The following is a 23,081-nucleotide window of genomic DNA, read 5'->3' on the forward strand; positions in this document are numbered from 1 at the left end:
TTGTTGTTGTTTGTTTGTTTTTAACATGGAAGTACTGTATTTCTAGGTTTTGGGATATTTGCTATTGTACTGTGTGCAAGAAAAAAAAAAGTTGAGACATTAATGAAGGTATCAGACCTTAATTTTGCTTCCTAAATGCACAAACATAATCTTATAGAAATACGAATTAGAAGTAGCGGTTAGTAGTGTATTTGTATGATCTATAAGTTAGGAATAGGAACACTACAACCCACATAAACTACTTGAATTTGTGTAAGAATAGTGCATCATACATACAAATATCAATCTTACAGAAAATGGACTATTAAACATTCGAACAAGTGCTTTATACACTACATGCATTAGTATCCAGAATTTCTATGATCAGATACTGCCTGTTGTGAGCCACAAGCAGTTTGTAGGGCCAGATTACTATTGGTACATGACAACATAAGACACTGGTTAGGAAGGTAAGGATATGAATCTAACTGCCTCGAAGCTTCTCCTCCTTTTTTTTCAGTAACTTAAGCAAATTCAGCAAAGAAGCTAAAATTGACTATTAAATTTACTGCTCAGATGTATTATGCCTTTGATCTATTTATTTTAGTTTAAATGAATGAGAATTAGATGTGTCCACGTCTAGGCTGGAAGACTACTAAAGGCAGCAAAATAAGGTGGTAAGAGAAGAGGAGTTAATCTTATGAAGTCTGGTGCTAGTAATGTTAGGGACCAATGTTTACTATCCATTTTGCCTTCTGAATGTAGCTTTTAGAACAACACACTGCTGTTATTGTAGAATGTTTTTCATTAACAGCCCTTTGTTTTATGCATTTAGGATGTTTATTTTATGCAAATAGAAAGTTTCCACCTTATTAAACAGCGCACTACAATTCAGTGAGATCAAACATTTTAGAAGTCAAAATTGCTGATTTTCTTTTCCTGAATTTCTCATTAATTAGCAGAGCGACCTTTCTGCCTTTATAGAGCTGTCTTAAATCTCCGGTCTTCCCCCATGAAAGGCAGTGATGTCTCATATCTGTGTGTTATCAGCACGCAAGCCTGTGTGACTCACTAAAGCTGCTAGTGGTGAAGGTTTCTTTTGGGTTGTTACTGCTTGGCACATTTTTAGTGATGAAACTAAAGGAACTGGGTTGGACCTAAAATTATATTGACACTGTACATATTCTATTACTTATATAAGGGTCTGGTTATTGGATGTTTCAAAAAATCAGGGAGTTGAACTTCAACTTTTTTTCTGATTTTAAATGAAAACTATTACATTGTTGATTGGTATCTAAATTTTACTGGAAAGGAGTCTTTGTCATTTGAGTCTGCAATTCACAGCCTTGTCATCAGTCAGAAAATGGACAGGGACAAGGTCAGTGTCAGAACCAGTGATTCTCACTGCTCTAAAGCAGAAGTGTGTGTCAGAGCATTGAGGTGAATCTTGTCCTACCCCTTTCTGTGCTGTTCCATACAAACTCTACAGATAGGTAAAAAATCCGTGCTGTAGGGCTGTTGTTCTCTCAAAGTAGTCATTCATATGAGGGAACAATTCCTCTTCTACCTTGTACTTACAAGAAGTCAAAGCACTCCTTCATCTCTGAGGAAAGCAAGGCAAGAAGCAGTGGATCCCAGTGAACAGGGAAGATTGATTTAAATATGTTTGCTCTATCTAAGAGGATAAAATAAAAAAAAAATGTTGGAGAATATTCTTTTCCCCATATGTTACAAAATAAAGGAGAGGGGGTAATGAATATCAGTTTTTTTAATCTTGTTGGGTGATAGATCAATTTTCCTAACTGGGTAACTGATGATAGGCTTGTGAAGTAATTAGAGGAGCATCTGACACCATACTTTTGAATAGTCAAATGCTACACAGAAAGGAAGCACTGTTGTTTTGTTTTCAACTTCAAGAATTGTCTAATTTTTTCTGTGGTTTGCTCTCGTTCTTAAATAAATTTCTTTGATTCTCCAGGTGCTTTTTCCACATGAGTGCAAGAAGAGTAGACAGTTAAAAGAAGTGACTGCTGTGGAGGACAGCATGACCACCATGAAAGGAAGCTGCTTCCTCACGCTGCTCTTGGCAGGACTTGGGGTGTTAGGACTACTGGAGTCAACAACAGAAGATACCCACTGCCACAGAGCTGAGCACCCAATTATTGCATACAAAGGTAAGATGTAAATGCCAAAAGTCTTTTCCAGAAGTAGGCTAAGTATTGTGTAATCACTTCATGGAAACCTCTGCTTTTAATGTAGAATGACATGGGAAAAAAGGTGCATTCAGTGCTGTTATATAAAAATCTGGGCCGTATTCTATGCAAATTAAATACAATTAGGCTTTCAAATTTTGTTCAGCATTTGTAGCTGAATGTATCACTTAAAGGTGGGTGACTCTTTTTCCTTTGTGATTAAAACCAGCCTGTACTGTTGCATGGAGTTATTCCTTTCCAAGTGCACAATTCTACGTGTGTGCACTTAATTTCATGAAGTTGCTCTTGTCCCCTTCCTTCACCCCAAGCAGGCCTCTCTGGGTAGCAGCCCTGCCCTCAAGCTTATCAGCCGGTTCTGTGAATTTGGTGTTATCTACAAACTTTACAGACTCCCATTCTGTTGCCTCCCGTTCTTTATTAAGGCGTTAAACAGGATGGGTCCCAGGATCAATCCTAGTGTTTTTCCACTTGTTCTTGGCTCACGTGGGGTAAGGGGTATTAAACATTTACTCTCCAAATGGTAGTTCTTGAATTCCTTCTGCTAAACAACAGATTCCTTAGTGGTGGTATTGAGTCCCTCAGTATCATCCATTTCTGCTGCCACTAGGTCATCTGCCCAAGTCAGCAGCAGGCTGATATTTTCCCTGTTCAACCTTTCATTCCTGTTCAAACTTCCATTACTATTGGAGCAGTAGAAGCTGTTCTTATTACCCTTGATGTTCAATGCAAATGGTAGCTCCCACTGAACTTTGTTTAACCTGACGTAATCCCTGCATGCCCATATGGTATTTCTAAATTCCTCCTTGTCCCAGCTTACACCTGATACAGCCCTTTTTGCATTGGAGCTGCACGAGTTCCTTCTTTCACCACAGCAGTCTCTTCATACATGTGGTTGTCATCTTGAGTATTGGGGTGAAATGCTGAGGAACAGTTGGAACAAAGCAAAGAATACTTGGAGGATGTTTTCTGTAAAAACCTGAGGCAGTTCATAACTTCTCTGCCTTTTTTTGTTTATTTGAATTGAGATTTTTCCATTACTGTCACAACTGAGAGGGAGTTCCAAATAGTTTCTAGTTATGAGGATGTAGGGATTAAGATGTATTATATTACACACTGCATTCCTCCTGTTTCTCTAAGAAAGCACATGTGTAAGTTTTTTATTTCAATGAATTAGAATTTATTGAATTTTAATTGGAAAAAGATTTGTTTCCATTCTTTTCATAAACTTTGAGAAAATAATGTTGTGTTTTTTACAGAAAGTATTTTGTTCTGGCACTTTAATAGTTTAATAATAGTACTGGTACTAGCTGTCCTGATCTTGAATACACTGGAGAATGAACTGTACCTCGGAACAGCAAACCACCAGTGTATTGTGAAGGAGGAACCTTTATCACTCACTTATTGATGGGCTAAATAGTGTGAGTTATTCTGATGAAATACTGGTTTCCTTAGCATTCATATTGTGGTATAATTTAGTTTAAAATGCTTTTTTTAATCAGAACACACGTACACAATATTTGAAATTAAAGTAATTTAGGTAGAACGGTTAAAATTCTGGCACTTAGCTTCTTAATTTCACAAATAAGAGATCACTGCATGTACTTTTTGGTTTTGTATATGCAACTGTAAAAGAAAATAATTGACACTCATTAGCAGTGCTATGTTCTAGGAGTTGATTAAAAATGTGTTGTTTCATGAATCTAATTCAGCCAATATTTAGGAGGGTTTCTTGAATTTTGACGAATCCTGCCTTCTAGACATCCCTTGTTTTCTTTCATATTTAATTTCTAGTGATGTCCTTCCAGTTCTAATCACTATGCTAAGGCTTTTTGGGGATAGAGGCCATATTGTTCCAGTTGCATCTTTTGATATAGCCAAAGATAGTGTCACACTTAGAGTTTACTGAAAAAAAAAAAACCCAATTTATTTTTACTGTATATATATGTGGGAAACATAATTATATAGAAACATTAATGGTCAGATCTTTAATATAAGATCTAGTAAGGTTTTGAATGCTTTATGGTAAAAATACTATTAATTAGTACATATTTATGATGTACCTTAGTCTTTATGAACTGACATCTTTAGAAAAATATTCTGACAAGCTGTGGTTCATACTTCACACAATGATCTGTTGAGAGTCCTTAATAACTCGTGGAAAGGACATGTAGAAACACCTTTGCAGTGCAGCATACAGCATGTGATAGCTGGGTAACCTTGTTGGTGTGGGCACACAGCATTTGACTTGTTGCAGGACTGCCAGTTAATGGAAAACAGAAGTTTTGAGAACCTAGGAAAAAGTGCATGAGAGGTTTGTCTTTCAATCTGTATGTTAGGAACAGATTAATTGGGGTATCAGAATATAAGAAGAGAGATGCGTGTGAGAAGCCACTCTCTGAATGAGTCTTGCAATAAGAGTTGGCAGGTTTCAACTGACCTTACTGATATCCATATTCTTCCTGAGACATTTGCTGACTTCATGAATGCCTATAGGAAAATGCTCTTTGTATCTATTGATGTCGTTAGTGCTGCTAGACCAACATTGAGTTGAGAAATCAATTTGTTACAGTCAAAATTCCTTTGAGTGCTGCATTAATGCCCTGGTCTGTAAAGTCATCTTGTAGCAGTGTTAGATCCACCAGAGCTAAATACTGTGTGGCATGCTGAACATCAACCAAGGCTGAGTGCTATTGAATGGTAGGTGCTTTTGAGCTTGTAAACTCGGTACTAACTTTACAGAGATATCAATGCTTTTATTTTACTTATAACTGATCAAAGCTTTTTTTTTTTTTTTTTTTTTTTTTGTAGTTTCTGGTATGCCAAAGTAGCAATGTACTTATTTGATTTGTCTTCCTTTGAGAGGTATGGTAGATGAAGTATAGACTATTAAATAAAACTAATGGAGTGAGAGTCTGGTGTAGAGTATGGATGAACAGCTGCAAAAAAAAAAACCTAATAAAAAGACAAAATAGTCCCCAGGAGTTGTCACAGTGAAATATGAAATGGGAGTCTATCTCCTGAAAGAGCTTGCTTTCTTTCCCACTGCTCATCAAAAATTGCTCACTTAGGTGATGATTCTGTCAAGCTACCTTGTGTAGAGATGCATATACTATTTCTAGCACTGATTTTTCCAGCTAAATAGTTTTAGGTGAAGACTGTGATATATCTTCTGTTAGGAAATGGCAAGAATTTCACCCACCAGTTGAGAACTTTTGCTCAAGTACTTTGTTAGCTGGTGGAAGAGGAAAAAGAAGATACAGTAGCAGAAGATGCACACACTTTGAAGGGACTTTTGACATGATCCCAAAGATTTCATTTTGTGTCTCTCATACACAGTATTGATAAGCATGTTGTAATTTGTTTATCTGCATAATTAATATTAGGACTGCATAATGCACCTTTTTGCTCTTCCAGAATCTATAAATAAGAAAGTCTGCTATAGATCAGAAAATGTTGGCAGCTCTACAATTTCTTATCATAGAGCTTCCTTCAACTAGAATTAGGCGCTTTGTGTCTTCCTTGGAAGCTGAAAATTTCCTTTTCTCATTATTTCAAGTTGTTAGGAATTATCTCAGAAAACAGATTAATGTAAAATAGACATCTAAGTATTGGAGAGATTGACAGGATCAGCCCAGAGTGAGGAGTTCAGTGTTTTATGTGGTGAAACTGACTTATGGTACATGGTCCCTCTTAAAAGTTCCTTTCTCTCTCTCTCTCTAAGGAGGAGTCTGTGTCTAGAAGCACAAAAAATGTGCTGTTGAAATGCAGGCTTAACAAAAAGTAAAAAAAAAAAGTAAAAAAAAATCTGTCTTCATATGCTAAGAATTCATCAGCTATCCTAATTCTAATAATTGGAGTCAAGAGTTTATAAATGAAATGTATTTTAGAACTGGGCGAAAGGAAAGAAGGTGCAGATTACAGAATGGATACACAGATGTTTCCAAATGTTTACAATGTAAAAAAAAGGAAATTATTCTTGAAGTAGCTTAAGAGTTAGGACAGAAAAGGCTTAAATAAGCTATTCATTAAAGATAGTCATACAAATTTTATTTTTATTAAATTTTATTTCATTTGGTTATACTTTCATTTGCATGCAGATTTGAAATGTTAGCTCTGTAAGTGTATTAGGGTTTACTGATGGTCAGCTACTTGGAAAAAAACATTCTTTTATTATAGTGAAGGAATTATACTATAGTGTTTAACCTGAACAGTTAGAAAAGGCTGTAAAACCCACATTAGCTCTATGAGAAACAATGATGCTTTATAAGGGTTGAACTATTCTAAAAAACCCAAAGCAAAACAGTTGAGTAGTGTAATGTTTGTCTAAATATTTCTAGCATTTCATAGTCCACCTGCTCTGGTGCTCTGTTTCCACCTGAACCTTTGTGGTAACTTTCTGGGGACCTGACCTTTTATTAGATTATTTAAAAAAAAAAAAAACAACAAAACAAAACCAAAAATGAAAACAGTCAACAAAAAGGATAAAAGTAGTTACAGTGGCAGCTTGTTTCTCCAGACACACACTTTTGCTGAACTGTGAAACACCAGACCTTTCAAAGCTCAGCTGAAGACTCGTTCTGTAGACAGGCACTATCCATGAGGTAGAACTGAAGGAGCCATCACAACTGCTTAGCAGTGTGTGAGTGAGTTGGAAAAAGAATTGACCCAAATCCAGTTTCAGGCATGACATTTTTAGTATTGACTGTCCTGCAGTTTATCTGCATAAAGTTGAATTTCTTAGGCTTTTCTATAAGAAATAAAGTGCAATTGTGAACTTGACTTAATTGATACTGGGAGAACAGCAGAGATCATTTGCTCTGGTGCAAATCTCATTTTTCTAGGCTCACATAGAATAATCAGAATTTAAAGTTGTGCTGTCTCAACAAAAACCCATCAATTTACATAATTTTAGAAGCTATATTTAGTGATAATTTAAATACATACTGTGCTGTAACAAAGTTATCTGTTGAATAAACATGCTCAAAAATAGCATGTCTCAATCCATAGAAGAAATGAACTTAAACCCTTCATTTCAACTTGAGGTTAACCAGAAAAGAAAAATAGCATAGTTATTTTTGATTCCTTGGTTAGAGAATCCTAAGAAATATATTTTCTTAACCTTATTGTCTGACCACCACAGAATTCCCTTACTTGATGTTTGTGTAAGTAATATAGACTCAGTACATTGCTCTGCTCATTTTATCCTGTGGTTTGTGTACGGAGTGCAAGCACTTAACATGTGCCAAGAGGAAATAATATGTGGGCTGAATGAAGGAGGATAAATGGCATATGAACTTGATTTTGTTTGTACTCTTCTCTTTATCCTAATCTTGTTGCAAGTTTTCCTTTAAACTAATTGTAGCCTACTAAGCTGTTTAGTTTTTCCTTTTTTTTCAAGTCTTCATAAATACATTTCAAAGATGCTCTGCCAGTATCTGTAGTGGTGTTAGGGTGTATTGCTTTCCATTCTGTATCATCTTTCGGGTTTTTCTTTAAATGAAGATGATTTGTCAGTGAAGAAAAGTTGATTGCTAGATATTGCAACTTTGTTTGTCTAGATGATAGGACTACAAGATTGTGCTACCTTGCCAAGAACCAGCCCCTCTTAAGGAGGAAAATAATTCCTTTACCAGTTCTATATATTTTTCTTTATTGAATCAGGTTTGCTTTTACTTTTGTAGAGGAGATCAAGCTTCTGATGGGGAAGAGCAACCTTCAACTCTTTACTATTAACTAAAAAAATCTTTGGAGGCTGAAGGTTACTATCCTCCTATATTTCCCTGAATCACCCAGTGTCATTGGTGCCCATTCCCATAAAAATCAAGGAATGGTAGGGGATGAATTCTCAAAGCAAAGGACTTGCATACCAGCTACTTTTTTTTCCTCTGAAAGTGATCATGTTTTGAAGCAAGCATCAATTCACAATTATTTTGGCGTCCAGTCAAGTGCTGGACCTTCATGGAATGCTAATAATTTTCATAAATTTCAATAATATAAAATTATCAGTGGCTACAACGACTAGTGAGCTGTGCAGACATGTTCCTATGAGCCTTCCCATGGCTGATTTGTTCCTTATTGCCCTAATGTGGCTCTTTAGAACATGTGCAGTTCTCTGGTTGTTAACAAAGAGCAAAATGAGTGAGAGGCTCCTGCTGCATTCAATCTGTACAAAGTGGGCAGATGGACTTAAAATCTGGATTTTTTGTTCTTTTTCTCTTCTTCTTCAAAAGAGCTGTATTTTTGCTAAAATGTTGTAAATCATCCAAACTGGGATATGTTAAATAAACAGATCAGCAATCAAGAAATAGAGCTCATATGCAGATGAAGTTCTGTCAATTTTTTGATATGTGTGCTTAGAGCAAGAGGGAGCGCAATATTGCTCTAATTTTTTTCTGTTTAATATTTTCCCCCACCAGATACAATTTTAATTTTTTTTCATAAGAAAAGACTGGAGAAAAGGGGGCTCAGGGATGACCTTATCATGCTCTACAGCTGCCTGACAGGAGGCTGTAGCACGGTGTGGGTTGGTCTCTTCTCCAAAGTAACAAGTGGTGGGACAGGAGGAAGTGGCCTCAAGTTTTGCCAGGGAAGACTTATATTGGATATTAGGAAAAACTTTTTCATTGAAAGCATTGTTGTGCATTGAGCCAGGCTGCCCAGGGAGGTGGTGGAGTCACCGTATCTGGATGTATTCAATGGAGATGTGGTGCCTGGGGACTTGGTGAACTTGGCAGTGCTGGGTTAACAACTGGACTCGATGATCTTAGTGATATTTTCCAACCCAAACCATTCTATAATTCTAAATAACTTAGACTGCTAGGTCAGAAAAGAAGTCAACAATTGCAATTACTGGCCATCTGCTCCTGGGCAACTTTGTTTTTATACTTTCTAGTGACACAGTTACTGGAAAGACTCATCCCAGTGGTCTTCTCTTCTGGATCCTGCGCAGTGTTTATGGGGTCTGTATTTCTGTCACTTGATGGCACCTGCTGCCCTTACTGCCTGTCACTGAATGTCACCTTCTGCTGCCTATCACTTTGGCTGAGAGATTGGGGAAACCCTGGCCCATCCTTTGGCCTTGCTTCAAGCTCTGAAGTTTCAAGAATTTTAAGAGATGGGGAGAAAAACATTACTTAAAGTTTCTTCCTAATTTCTTAAATAACCAGAGCCTTACCAATAACCTTACCAAGATATAGTCTGTTTATTAGATAGATTGGGTGGAAATAGAGAACCGCAGTCAGTGCTTCTTCAAAGTGTTGTTTGCTTCTTTTTCACATGCTTTCTTCCCTGTCTTCCTTCTGTGGCAGTGCTTGTCTGCTGTTGACAGGACTTTAGGACACTGGGTAGCAGCTGATTTTGTGTGGCTGAACGTGATAGATACTTACTTGTTACATGACAATTTGTCATATTCAGGTTGGACCAAACTTTGACTTGTCATAAGCTTGTCTTTCCATTTTCAGTGCTCACTTCAGATTTTGTTTTGATGGATTTATGGCTGTTTTCTACCATTTCTCAGAATTACGACCTGACTGTTTTACAACCAGCACTACAATGAATCTACTAAAATAGTTGTTAATAGTGACAAACGCCTGGAGTTTAGCAGTGTCTTTTGGAGCAAAAGTAAGTTCTACAAAGAGAAGTGTTGATTGTAGTGTTGTGGTTCTTTTTTTTTTTTTTTTTTTTCCTTGCATGTTGCTTTCTTTTTTTTGGCTTTGGGGCATATTTTTATTTTCGTGGTGGGGGAGTGGAGGAGGTGGGGAATATATTCCTCTTTGAAGTCCTGGCTCCAAACTCTTAACAAGATTAGTGTCAGGCTTTGTTCTCTATACCCTTTGTCTTTATAATGTGTCTTATTTTGTTGGATTTTGTATTTCTTCATGAAATATCATCTGACCTTTATTTTGTGAGCTAAAAGTCACAAAATTGACTTGGGCAGAATTGATAGGATCAAGAAATTTTATTTTGCTGAAACAATGTAAATAAAAAAGTTTGTTATGTTCATATGCCAACATAAGTAAGAATGCATCATTGCAGGATGGTCATTTCTAGCAAAAAAAGGTCTTGTTATTTGAAGCATAGATATTTCCAACAAAAATAACAGTGCATAACTGTCTATGGGCAATCTGCATTCTGTTTCTGCTCCCTACAATACATGTATTAAAACTGAGCAGATTTCTTTACAAAACTCCATCTTGAGATTAAATAATCATTTCCCATAAGTATACAACACGTTTTCCTTCAAAATGAATTCTTCCACTGGCTGCCAAAGCCAGCATGTAAGTGTTAAAATGTGAAAGGTTAAACCCCTCTGAAGAGAGTGCATGACTGAGGATGGCAAATGTTTTTCATGGGCAGTCTCTCTCTCCATCATATTCAGGAAAATTGGCAGCAGCAGCACAGGGACCAGAGATTCTAACTATAAGGAGTAGCTGCTCTCCCTGGGAAGAGCATTAGGACTCTGTGCTGGATGAGGTGTGAAGTTAGTGGTTTTTGACTGTGCTGGAAGTGCTGAAACCACTTTCATCTAGGTGGGGGTTCAGTCTTTTTTCCCTTACACTTTCTTATATTTGTATGCAATATGTGTGTTTGAACAATGAAGCATAAACAATTCCAAACCCTTGTTCAGAAAAATAAGAAATAAGTAGGCATTGCAGCAGATGTTCCTGTCTCTTCCCTGAGGGCGCAGACAGTCAGAACCCAAATTCCCTTTAATTATCCTAGTAATAGACATATGCACACACATAAGAATGCAGCAATATGTACTTCTAGCTGGGGAGCTCTGGCAGGGCAGAGAAAATAGGAATGCAGGCTAGATTTTAGATCTTGAAGGTTAGAGTGCGTTGTTAAAGCAGGTGAGGGAACTGGGACAGGGCAACTGCTGTGACTGCCTGGAGAGCAGTAGACAGGTGGCTAGGGCAGCCACTTCGTGCCTTCTGAGAGAATCAATGAACAATGAAAGTAATTGAGTAAAAGGAAGCAAGTTTACCATAGGCTTAAGAAAGAAATTCAAGTTCAAAGTCAAGAAACATATACTGCAGGAAGTATGTTCATTTTCTCTTTTCCCCATTAATAATAAATTACTTACAGCCCTACCTCATTACCTCCAAAATTGTTCTGAAGCTGTAATAGCTGTTCATAAAATGAATGCACAGTAAGCAGGTGGTAAACTTTCTGGGGAATATCAAGAGGTTTATGGTCTTGGGATTTGTTTTATTACAAATGATTTAAAGTGGAGAGGAGCACGAGAAGCTAGCAGAGCTTCTAGATAAGGCTAGATATAGATATTTATTTATTGGCTTCTGCAGTTCTCTTTGTATGGAAAAGCAAGCTTCAGGACTGTATTAAGTTTTATTGCTTAATAGAAAGAAGGCAGCTGGTTTGTTTATGGGATCTAGAGACCTCCAGAATACTGCATCTTGAAAGGGATCTGTAGTTTTGAGGTTGCTTTGTCTTTTTGTTGGTTCTTTTTTTCTTTCGTTTTTTCTTCCCCTATAAGCAAAGATGAGCTCTGAAATGCAGATGGAGGTCTGACATGTTTTCATGTTTCCAAAGGAGAACCAAATGTAGTGTGGTAAGACTTAAAAGAGGAGCTCTTAGTTTGTGGTTGCTGATTTAATCATTCTGGGCAACTTTGTAACTTCATCTTTTCCTTTATAGAGGACTGGATTGCATTAAATTTCCCTGCCTAGACTTTTTTTTTTTCTTGGAAAAAAGTAATGTTTTGTTTTTTCATATATCATCCTGGACACCTTTTTTGGAAACTGTAGAGTTCCTACTGTCTAATCACTAATTACCGGAATGTCTATATTTTTCAATATATTATTCTGATTAAAACATATTCATAATTTCTATAGGAAATATTTTGAATTTTCAATTTTATTAAAAATAAGGGCTTGACTAAACATATAAACATATATTCTCTCATGTCCCAGTTATGATGTCCATCCACACACTCTTAATTCTGTACACAGCCGTGATATAAATGAGTTCTGTATTGCAAGTGAAATTCCTTTTTCATTAAAATGCAATACTGAGTACTGTAACAGATCCATCTGTCCTAATCCTTTCATTTTACAGAAAAGCATTAAATGGTGTTGGGTGATCCTGTCTTTTTGTTGTTGAACTACTGCTCTTCTCATATGTTGTGTTCAGCCTGCTTCTGGTGTATTCCAATTAGATTGTTAGAGCCTTCTGGTAGCACAGACCATTAGATTTATTTACATCTGTGGCCCTCCTTAGGCCTGACAAATGAATGTTTGTACCTTACCTATGAAAAAGTGGACATGCCAACTACATTCTAGTAACAGGTGGACCAGGAATTTCCAGGAATTTCACTGGAGCATTGAGCTGAGCGCTGAGCGTTGTCTTTTCAATTTGTATTTTTTCTTCTAGAAAATATTGTCTCTTTCTGTGGAGTTTAAATGTTAGAGACTTGCTTAGTCCTTTTTTGTTTATTTGACTACAGTTCTAAATGCAGTAGTTTGTACTTCTTGTGTATGAAAAATTACAGAAAAAGCACCTTCCTGATGCCTTCTAATTCATCCTGGTGGTGTGCCTAATACTTAGTGTTGTGTTACTTGGGCATTTTTTTTCTCCTTCTAGTTAATTTCAACTCTGAAACCAAAACGAAGTGTTGGTCCTACCTTTAAGCTCTACTGTTGTAGGTTGCATTAATAATTATTTTGTCTGCCCCTGCAATGCATGCTAAAGGAGGACAGCAATAGGAGCATGTAGGAAGGGTTAATGGATACCCAGACTGTAATTGTATTGGGTGTGACTGGCTTTGCATCCCACAGCACCTCTGGATGTACAACCTAGGCAAGGGGCACTCTACACAATCTCCCTGTGGGATTTTCTCCAGACTCATTGAGTAAGGCTCTACAGCATGAGCAAGGCAGTCACCTTGGGGATACAATTCTGTAATAAGCAGTCAGGGTCATAAAACTGAGGAGGTATATGGTCCTGGAAGCACATCTACCAATATAACACTGCATATAGAAAGCATATGTCTGGAATTAAAGGAAAAGCAGCCTGTAATGGGCAGGTTTTCTCTCCTTTGCAGTGAGCTGCTGTCTTCCAAGTGCTTGGCTTCTACCATGGGCCTTATGGAAGAAGAGCAGGGCAGATGTTTGTGCTTAGATTTTGTAATGAATATCATTCAGCATATTGTTTTTGCTGGAATACTGTAACCCGTAGAATGAATCTTTTCCGTAAGAGAAATAAAAAAATATTTGCTGTGTTAATTATAGCTGTTTGATTAGGTTTTTTTGGTTTATGATTCTTTTATCATATTTTTGATTTTCTTTCTCAAAAGAAATGGCACTTTTAATGATTTTGTGGTTAATGCATCCAACAGAAATAAACCAGTTGGGAAAAGTCTGCTCTGGCCTGTTTTGCAACAGAGTTAAGCTAAAGTTAGAGTAGGAATTTGCTTCAAAGTAAGTAAAAATAAAGCATGACTCTACAAGTATATAAAAAATAGGTTGCATTTGTATGGGTTTAAACACTTTGTACCAGAAATAGAACCGCCACAGTTGTGGCGGAGCTTCATGGTTCTACAGCCTGAGGAGTGCACAAAGTAGTTTGTTCAGGTGCAGCAATGGGTTTCTTTCCATTGCAATGACAACCAGATAAGCTCTGATGCCTAATCCAGAAGATTGTTTGCAACTGTATTTTCAGAAAGTCACCTGAGGGAAAAAAAACCTGTATATGATACCTTATATTGTCAGTTACATGTTTGTAACTATAGCTGCTTTCTACCCAGTATTTACTCTTTTTTTTTTTACAGTTACTGATAAAAATTATTTAGAACATTGGAGTCATTGCATGCAAATGCAGAGAAACACATGCCTTGAACAAGTTCTAGAAAAAAAAAAGGTTCTATTTTTGACAAACTAGGCCTCACTCAGCCCCTTTCTGGTAAGCAGGGGTGTGAATTGTGATTGCTTTCAGAAGTAGTACAGCTGTTCTTTTGGTGAACTTTCTTGATGGAGTCATCAAGAAATTTCTAACTAAACATTTTTTAGTTAGAACCTGTGGAATAGTGTTGGCATGTATTTCCTTTCTTCACTTGAGCTGTGGCACCTTTTTTCCTTTCATCTGCAGTGAGTCAATGACTTACCAGCAAGGGTGTGTTTAATACATTTCTGTGAGGAGAGAATACAGTGTGAAAGAGGTAGGAAAACTGGTGATTGGAAGTGTAAGAAAAAAGTATAGGCAAAAGTGAATCATAAAAGATTCTGCAACAGTCTCTGTCATGCCATTTTTCTTGCCTGTTTTTCCAACACAGAGAAATGCTTGTTAACCTGAAGTTGTTCTGAGTGAATTTATTATTCACAGATATATTTATAATATAATGTAATTTTAAAATGAGAACTTAACAGTCACACTGAATCGATACCAATGGTGCACAGAAATTGCTGAAGAAAATCTTGTTTTTCTCAGTTCTAGTTTTAAGATGGAGACTGTGGAGTCCCAAAGTGCCACAGCAGAGTGTTTACAAGTGCTCCTAGCTGTGTCCTTCAAGCACAAATGTTGAGAATAAACCCCCAGGCAGGACCTGCTGAATGAATGAACAGGTGGATCTCCTCTTGCCAGCCCTGACACCTTGCTTAATAGATTCCCCTGGGGTTAATGGTTCTGTCACCAGGGCACCGGGGGTGATGTAATGGAGTCCGTGTGGCACATCCCTGGGGAGACTTGTGACATGTCTCGCTGCCTTTGAAGAGGATAGTAGTGTAACTTGAGTATCACAGGAAGAGATCTAAGGCTAAAATTATTACACAGCTTCAGGAAGATGGAGTTATTGTATCATCATTAGATTAGATACATTTAATTGTAAAAATAGCTTTAGCATGCAGAAATATATTTTCATTTTCTTCTGATAAGATTGGCGAGTTTGTTGTACTGATGCCACCCAGAGACTTCTGTTAATATTGCAAATCTGCTAGTTTTCAACTATGATGTTTTTGTTGTTGCTGTTACTGTAGTGGTATTGCTGTTCTATTATTATTATTGTTATTGCTATTGTTGTTATTTTACTAACAGAATTTCTTCAAGAAAGTGCTGCTGTGCATGTTTAACTTTGTGCTCACTATTTTCAAAAAGGACACCATGGCATGAGGTGTCACATATATACACCATAAACACACTAGAACTTTTAATATCTATGTTAATTTTTAAATGAAATTAGGAGGTTCTTATTGTCTTTTGACTTTGTTATTTGCCAAGTTATATTATTATTAAAGATCACTTCTGAATTTGGTTCTAAATATACCATTCTATTCCTTGTAAGTAATTTCTCAATTTATTCTACTATTTACTGTACCTTTACTTTGAAGTACTGAAGAATGAAACTTAGGTTAGAGGGAACTTTACAATTTCATTTGCAAAGAACTGTAGAGCTCAGCCCTTGGGGAGTCCTTGGAACTATGTAAACCAAACAAGTCATGGCTTGTTGGGCAGATACTAAATTTAAAGTAAAACTGAGGCAGGTTTCTGGTCTTTTATTTTTTTTTAATATGAGTATCTAATGTCCTTCTGCCCAGCTTTGATTGTTAACCTCCTTTGTCTTTAAACCTCTTTAAGAGAATTCCTTGACCTTTCCTCTGCGCTCGGTGGAATCCGGTGTGTTTGCTTTGCTGTAGATTTATGGACCACGGCAAACTTTGTTTTATATTAAATCTAAGCTATTAATCCTCCCTCCCAAAACCCGAACTCCCCAGGAAAACCCATAGCATCCAGTTCCCAGCGTGTGAAAGAGACCTGTACCTTCTCAGAAGGATTTTTTTTTGACATCCATCTTTTAGTTCCATGAGAGAGTGGGGATTTTTTTGGGAATATTTTTGAGTTATAAGGCCTGCAGATTACAGTCCTATAATAGCAATGAAAATTTCTTTTGTTTGTTGTTGCTAAGGGTAAGTCTGTCTTGAATGTACCAAAAGAACGCAGTGAGTGTTGGCCATCACCTGCTGTCATGACTGTATGTATATCATGATAATTTTCCCTGGACAGCTTTGAGTCCTAGGTCGATGTCTGCAGAATGGCAAACATGCCTTCTTGGTTTTAAAGGAAAAACAAATCCAGGCTGAAGGTGTGTTTCAATAAGTGTTCTCAGTATCAGGAGTAAGAAGAGAGAAGCCAATAAAGGGCTTGGTGTTTTACTGTAATTCACATGAAGTGAGGGCAGAGGAAAGGGAGGGGAATGTCGGGAAGGAGAGGGTTAGGATTGGAAAGCGTAGGGATGTTGCTGTTTGTCACCTGTGACCAGAAAGCAATACTATTAGGTTACCTGTTGGCAGGGCAGCTTAATTGCCTTACACATTTATTTATGATACTGTTGTAGTGCACAAAATGTACAACTATGTTATTGTGTAAAGCTTGTCATGTTGTATCTGCATGAAAACCATTAATAAATTTAAATTATTACTTCTTGATATTTTACTGTTATAGTTTTAATTGGAAGAAAAATAATTTCTAGGCTTTTAGTAGCTAATTATGAATTTTTCACTCTAAGGAGATAATTCATAGCAAAACTAAAAAGTCTTGTTTCACCTATGGGTTTTCAGTTAGATTTCACTGTTTCAGTGAAAAGAAATTTAATTATTCTGTTAATTAGTTACATAAGCTTTTACTTTTGCAGTGTACATGGGGTTGGATTGCCTTTTTTAAAATTTTTTTTGCAGGCACTGTGTTTTTGTTCATTTTCCCTTACAAAAGTGTCATGAAGTTGTAGCTTTATCTCATAAATACTTATTTCTGTGTGACACATGCTGCCACTGTGACACACAAGAGATACAATTTCAGAGTGTTTTCTGAAAAAGAAGAGCTCTAGCAGCCATTTGGTCTTCCTGACCTTATTCCCTCAAGCAAGAGCACTGCTGAATGCAACAAAGACAGGATAAAATAATTTATATTTTGAAGAGGATTCAGATTTCAGAGAGATTTCTTAGCAAGTCCTCATTCTTGTTCTCTAGTCTGGGCTTGCCTTGCTCTGCCTGGCCCCTGCTCCCTTGCTCCACACCTGGAAGTGGTCTAAATCACCTGCTTGCTGTACCTTGAAGCTTTATTGTGTCTTGCTGAGACAGCAGGACAAGTGGAAGAGAATTGAGTTTTGAATCTCAGTCTTCCCTGTAGCCTTTTGGCACTGCAATACTTCTTGTACTGAACTGTCCCTGGCCTCTCATGCTGTGGGGAGACACTCCTCTCCTTTCAGAAGACCAAGGGTCTTACTTGTCCTGTCAATATAGAGCTGGGGTAATTCCATTCTCAGCTGCTTACCTTGTCACTCTTTCAGAGACTGATGTTTCCACAGTGGGTCTGGCTGTTTTTTTGTTTTGTTCTTTTTTTTAGTTTTTCCTTCTTTTGCCAGTAAGTGAGATTCTTCATGATTTACCTCTGGATTTCCTCATCTTCATGTCCTACCTAATTTCTTAACATTTTAGAACTTTGCAATTGATTGTTTCATATGAAATGCATGATTGAAAATTTAAGGCTGCAAAATTAAGTACAAAAAAATTAGGAAACACCTCTTTTATGCTTGCCTGTGTAGCCATATATATATATATTTAAATAAAAATAGATAAGTAAGTATGTATAAGGCTATATATACAGGCCTGTAATGTATATGAGTATTTTTCCTCCCTCAGAATCCTGTTGGGTTCTCTGCACAGCATCTGAAGTAATGCCTGATGGCAGCTGTAATCACAGTTATCTAATATGTGGCCATATCCCCTTTCCACCCCAGCATTGGAATCCTGGTTTGAGCACCCATCCAATGCAGATGGAAATGAACAGTGAATTTATCTACAACTACTGCAGAACATGTACAAACTGGCACTGCGAGCCTGAAATTGCCCAGATGCATACGGGCTGACATTAAAAATGCAGAAGTTACTTTTCTGACACCCAAGTGATTCTACTTCACAGTTCCATCTGTTTTTCCAAAGTATATGATGATACAGCTTCTGCACATTGCATTTAATGGCTCTCTGCAATGGCTGAACACGTTTTGACACAGAATAACATTTTTCTCCTGGGCCCTTTCCTTAGGAATGGATAGCCCACTTGTGCTAAAACTTTAAATTAGGAACAAATCATCCTGAAACAGGCACCAGATATGGATTATTTCAACTGAGACATTTGCAAAAGCAAAATGAGTGAGTAAAGAAGAGAGCTTAGAATGAATGTTTCTAACCTGAGCTGCAACTAATGATACCAGTGTCAAAAATTGCATTTCTGCAGCACCCGCAGAGGGGTTGGGTTGGTTTTGACTGTGTGTTCTAAATGGTCATGACCATGTCTTTGGTCTTTCAAGTGACTGTTTCACACTTGTAATTTTCAAATAGACAGGCCCACAGCCCATTATGCCATACATGCTCAGCCATCTTCACCTTTCATGTAAGTTCCAGTTTTAATGCTTTGTGACTACATTAAAGAAAACATCAAAGCTTCAATCATTGTCCTGAGAATTGCAGAATTCTAGAGAATGAGGTTTTTGTACAACTAGACTTTTTTTTAGTGAGCCATTTCTACCATTTCTATTCTCTACAGCAATTTTATATATTCTATATGTCTATTTAAAAAAAGTAAAAAAAAAAAAAATTATGCTCTGTTCCCATAATATTGTATTTATTTAGCCAAACTCTTTAGTGGCCAGTTAGTGATATGAATGAAAAAATGAACTACTAGTAATGAAAATATTTAAGGATTTGATTTGCATCTATTTATGTGTGCTTAAGTTTGAAATTAGGAACAAGTTTATATTCTGAATAGAAGTAATGCCCCTTGCTAATTTTCAGCAACTCACAAGCTTGTCTTCCCTGCTTGATGTAGCACTAAATTGGTCTGAAAAAGGAAGGTGGAAAAAAAAAACTTCAGTGAATGTCAAGCATTTTTTTTCATCCCACATTTCTCAACCTTTTTATTGTGAAAATGATGAAAAATCAAACTTGTTTTCCTCATCCTTTTTACTTAATCAGATCCTTTTGTAAAGAAAATAAATAACTAAATAGCTCTCTTAAAAAAAAAAAAGAAACAAAAAACCTCTAGTTCTCAGCTGTTTTTGATGCATGGAAATTGAATCGAACTTTACTTGAGTATGTGTCAGAGAATTGCAGTTGTACTGTGGTGTTTTCTGCTTTACCCAAGGAGGAAAAACAATTCAGAACAAAATATGGATACTTGATTCAAGTGTGTATCAGATGGCTGCCATATATATCTTACAGGCCTGTATTATAAATTAAATGGCATGGTGGTGAAAGTCTCCTATGTTTCCTTAGAGGACCATGAGGAGAAAACTTGCAGACCCACATGAAATATCTGCAGATTTAATGGTGGCTACCTGAGGTACTACACCTATAACATTTATAGTAAAAGTTGTATTTCTTGATTGTTTTTAGAAATTGCCCCTTGGCTATACGTGTTCAAAGCAGAAGATGCTGTGGACTTCTCACAGTTAACATTTGACCCAGGACAAAAAGAGCTTATTGCTGGAGCAAGGTGAGAAATCTGTTTTCTTTTTTGTGTTGCACTAGATTGGATTTTATTCTTTGCTGATAAGGAATATTTAGCCAAATTCCAATATCAGTGTGCTCTTGTGTGGCTCCCCTGCCTTCTAGACCCACTAAACTGAATGTTATGTATGTTTATTTCTCTAATCCCTGACCAGAGTTACAAGATGGACTGCCTGCCTGACAATCAAGGTTTACAATAGCTTACACTATCCTAATTTATAAGAGGACTGGCCTGGAGTACACAAATCTTGTGTGCATACGGTGGAACAAGCAGGTGCCATATGGCAATGTGATAAAAGTTGCCATTGCATGAAGCTTAGGATGATCCCAAATTTGGCTACACAATGTGGCTCTTTGTGTTGGGATGTTTCTAGTAATTATTCACTATGATGCCCGGAGTGATCTGTTAAAGACTGCAGAATTAGTGGTAAAGTGGGTGATAGTCATTGTTTGCACAGTAGGAGAGCGCTCTTCAAGCTGTGATCAACAGTGACACTGTCTTAGATGTCAACACTGAAGCAGTGGCAGTCCTTGAGCACTGTTTTTTCTTCTTAGCATATGAGGTGTAGTAAAACATCTTGGTTGGCCAAAAAAATGTAACCATCTAAACTTATTATTCACACCTGCCTTCTGAATATATTTTACTTTTGAATTAACAAAGTTCTAGTCACTTCACTTATCTGTTAGGTTTAGCATTGGAATGTATTTCTGTTTCCCAGTTTGCTTCTTAGCTGAAAATGAGTTTCAACATGCAGAGTCATAAAATGCATTGTAAGAAAACTTTTTTCCATGGGCCAGTGGAAGTTGCCTATCTACAGGGGAAAACTTTCTGAGTGTGGAAATAGGTATGTGTGTGTGTGTGTGTGTGTGTGTGTGTGTGTATTCATATATCTTTGGCCCACATGAAATGGGGTATTCTGTGCCTTGATGTTGATTTTTCAGTTCTGTAAGCTACCCAGTGAAACAAGATATGAGGTTATCAATTGCTGCTACTCTGTAAGTACTGTCATCATAAGTTGTCTGAGCATCTTCCCAGGCCCCGGGACCCATGGAAATGTGTGTTGGATCAGTGCATTCTGTACAGATATTTTAGTAACTGTTAAAAAAAAAAAAAAAGAATACATTTCTCTCCTTCCTCTCTTATTTTATTCTCCATAGTGTTAATCTGGAGACCAAATCTGAGCAAAAAATGAGCTCATTTAAACCGTTGCTTTTGATGAAGCCTTTTGAATCACTATGAGATAAGCTTTGGATGATTTTGTTGGATAAGCAGTGACTACAACAAAAATCAGCTGTTAATTCTGCTTTTTGCAGAAGATCCCATACATCAAAAGATTCCTTTTTCTTATGAGTTAATGAAGCTTCAGAGCTTTATATATCTTATTTTGACTAAAATTAGAAAAATAGAAATATTCAGGTTTATTAAAATTACTACAGCAATTTTGTTTTACACAGTTCAGTATAATTGGCTGCTATTTGTTCATAGAAGGCATTGATTTTCCCTTTGTTATTCTGCATTTCCATTCTAAATGTTAACCTTTCCGGTGTTGTTGTGTTTGGCCATGGAGATCTTCCTTTAGAATACCTAAACTTGCCAGCAGTTTTCTCTAATTGTATGCATTATTGATATCAGTACATCTTTTTTGCTACACACCTTTCTGTTCTTTAGGCATTGTGCCCCATGAGTCATTGTACATCATGGGGTCCTAGATTCAGAGACTATCAACCAATTATCAGGGTGCTGTAGTCCCAAAATTGCAAGTGTCGATGGCACTGATAATCTTACTGACTATGCACTTTCTGCATGTAGTCTCCACTGCAGGTGGACTGAATCCATTCACTGTGAATCACAGAATGACTAGGTTGGAGGAGACCTTCAAGATCATTGAGTCCAACCCATGCCCTAACACCTCAAATAAACCTTGGCCCGAGTGCCACATCCAGTCTTAAACACATCCAGGGATGGTGGCCACAACCTCCCTGAGCAGACAATTCCAGTACTTTATCACCCTTTCTGTAAAAAACTTTTTCCTAATATTCAACCTGTATTTCCCTTTGCACAGCTTAAGACTATGTCCTCTGGTTCTGTCAGTTGTTGCCTGGAGAAAGAGACCAACCCCCACCTGCCTACAGCCACTTTTCAGGGAATTGTAGAGAATGATAAGGTCACCTCTGAGTCTCCTTTTCTCCAGGCTAAACAACCCCAGCTCCCTCAGCCGTTCCTCACAGGGTTTGTGTTCCAAGCCCTTCAGTCACTTGTTGCCCTCCTCTGGACACACTCAAGCGTCTCAACGTCCTTCCCAAACTGAGAGACAGAACTGGACACAGCACTCAAGGTGTGGCCTCACCAGCGCTGAGTACAGGGGGAGAATGACCTCCCTACTCCTGCTGGCCACACTATTCCTGATACAGGCCAGGATGCTGTTGGCCTTCTTGGCCACCAGGGCACACTGCTGGCTCATGTTCAGCCGGCTGTCAATCAGCACCCCCAGTCCTTTTCTGCCTGGGCACTGTCCAGCCACACCATCCCCAGCCTATAATCAGATCTGCTCTGATCTTGATCGGTAATAAATTTAGTTAATTTCTTTAAGTTGTTTCTATTTGCCCATGAAGGTAATCAGTGAATGATGTCTCCCTGTCCTTATCTCAACTCATGCACCATTTGTTTTATTTTCTTTTCCTGCCCAGTTGAGGAGGGGAGTGGTAGAGCAATTTTGATGAGAACCTGGTCTTCAACCAGGGTCAGCCCACCCCATCCTTGCACCTTCAGGATTCTGCTTTAGTAATTTGGTAGTATTCTAAACTAGAGGAATGATCTTTCACAGTTAGAAGCTGTGTTCTGGCTCATCTTATTGACTTTTTCCACCTTAATGGATTTAATGATCCCAAATTCCTCTGCCTTAGAAATCAAACAAAATACTGTTGGGGAAGTTTGACAGTGTTGGAAATTCTTAATCCCTTTTCCATTATTGATATTCATGGCAGGTGACTCTTTTTCATTTATGAAGTTCTACAGCCTCTAAAGATATTTATGGTTTGTCTTATTGAGATGGTAGCAAAGATCCCAATTGGGATCCAGACTGCATTCCTGTTGAGAGTTGATAATGTCATACAGCTATGTGGAAAGACAGATATGGTCCTGTGATACCCCAAAAGGTGTCTCCCAGAGTGATAGAGAAATTTTGGTCTCTTTGCACAAGGTTCTTTGGAGACTTTAAATTGTGCTAGTGTGTACTATTCTGTTTATATATGCTTGAACAACGTTTAGTGAAATTAGTTAGAAATGTAAGGAAGGACTGCTAAAAGGCAGATGAGAAGAGGGTTGGAAATGTATTGCAGGATAACATGGACTGAGCGTGTGCACAGCACCTGCCCA

At 37.4% G+C, this 23,081-nt stretch overlaps 1 protein-coding gene across 3 annotated transcripts in view; it reads left to right on the forward strand.

Moving 5' to 3' along the window:
- Positions 1-23,081, forward strand: part of SEMA5A (semaphorin 5A) — a 312,341-nt gene that overhangs the window by 95,771 nt on the left and 193,489 nt on the right. For all 3 annotated transcript variants that reach the window (XM_053986784.1, XM_053986799.1, XM_053986790.1), the window contains 2 exons: positions 1,958-2,153; positions 19,592-19,691. In XM_053986784.1, coding sequence (XP_053842759.1) covers positions 2,024-2,153; positions 19,592-19,691 — 230 coding nt within the window. In that variant the 5' untranslated portion in view covers positions 1,958-2,023. The remainder of the gene's footprint in view (positions 1-1,957; positions 2,154-19,591; positions 19,692-23,081) is intronic.

Source organism: Vidua macroura, chromosome 1, assembly GCF_024509145.1.
Source record: "Vidua macroura isolate BioBank_ID:100142 chromosome 1, ASM2450914v1, whole genome shotgun sequence".
In the NCBI taxonomy this organism is placed as follows: domain Eukaryota; kingdom Metazoa; phylum Chordata; class Aves; order Passeriformes; family Viduidae; genus Vidua; species Vidua macroura.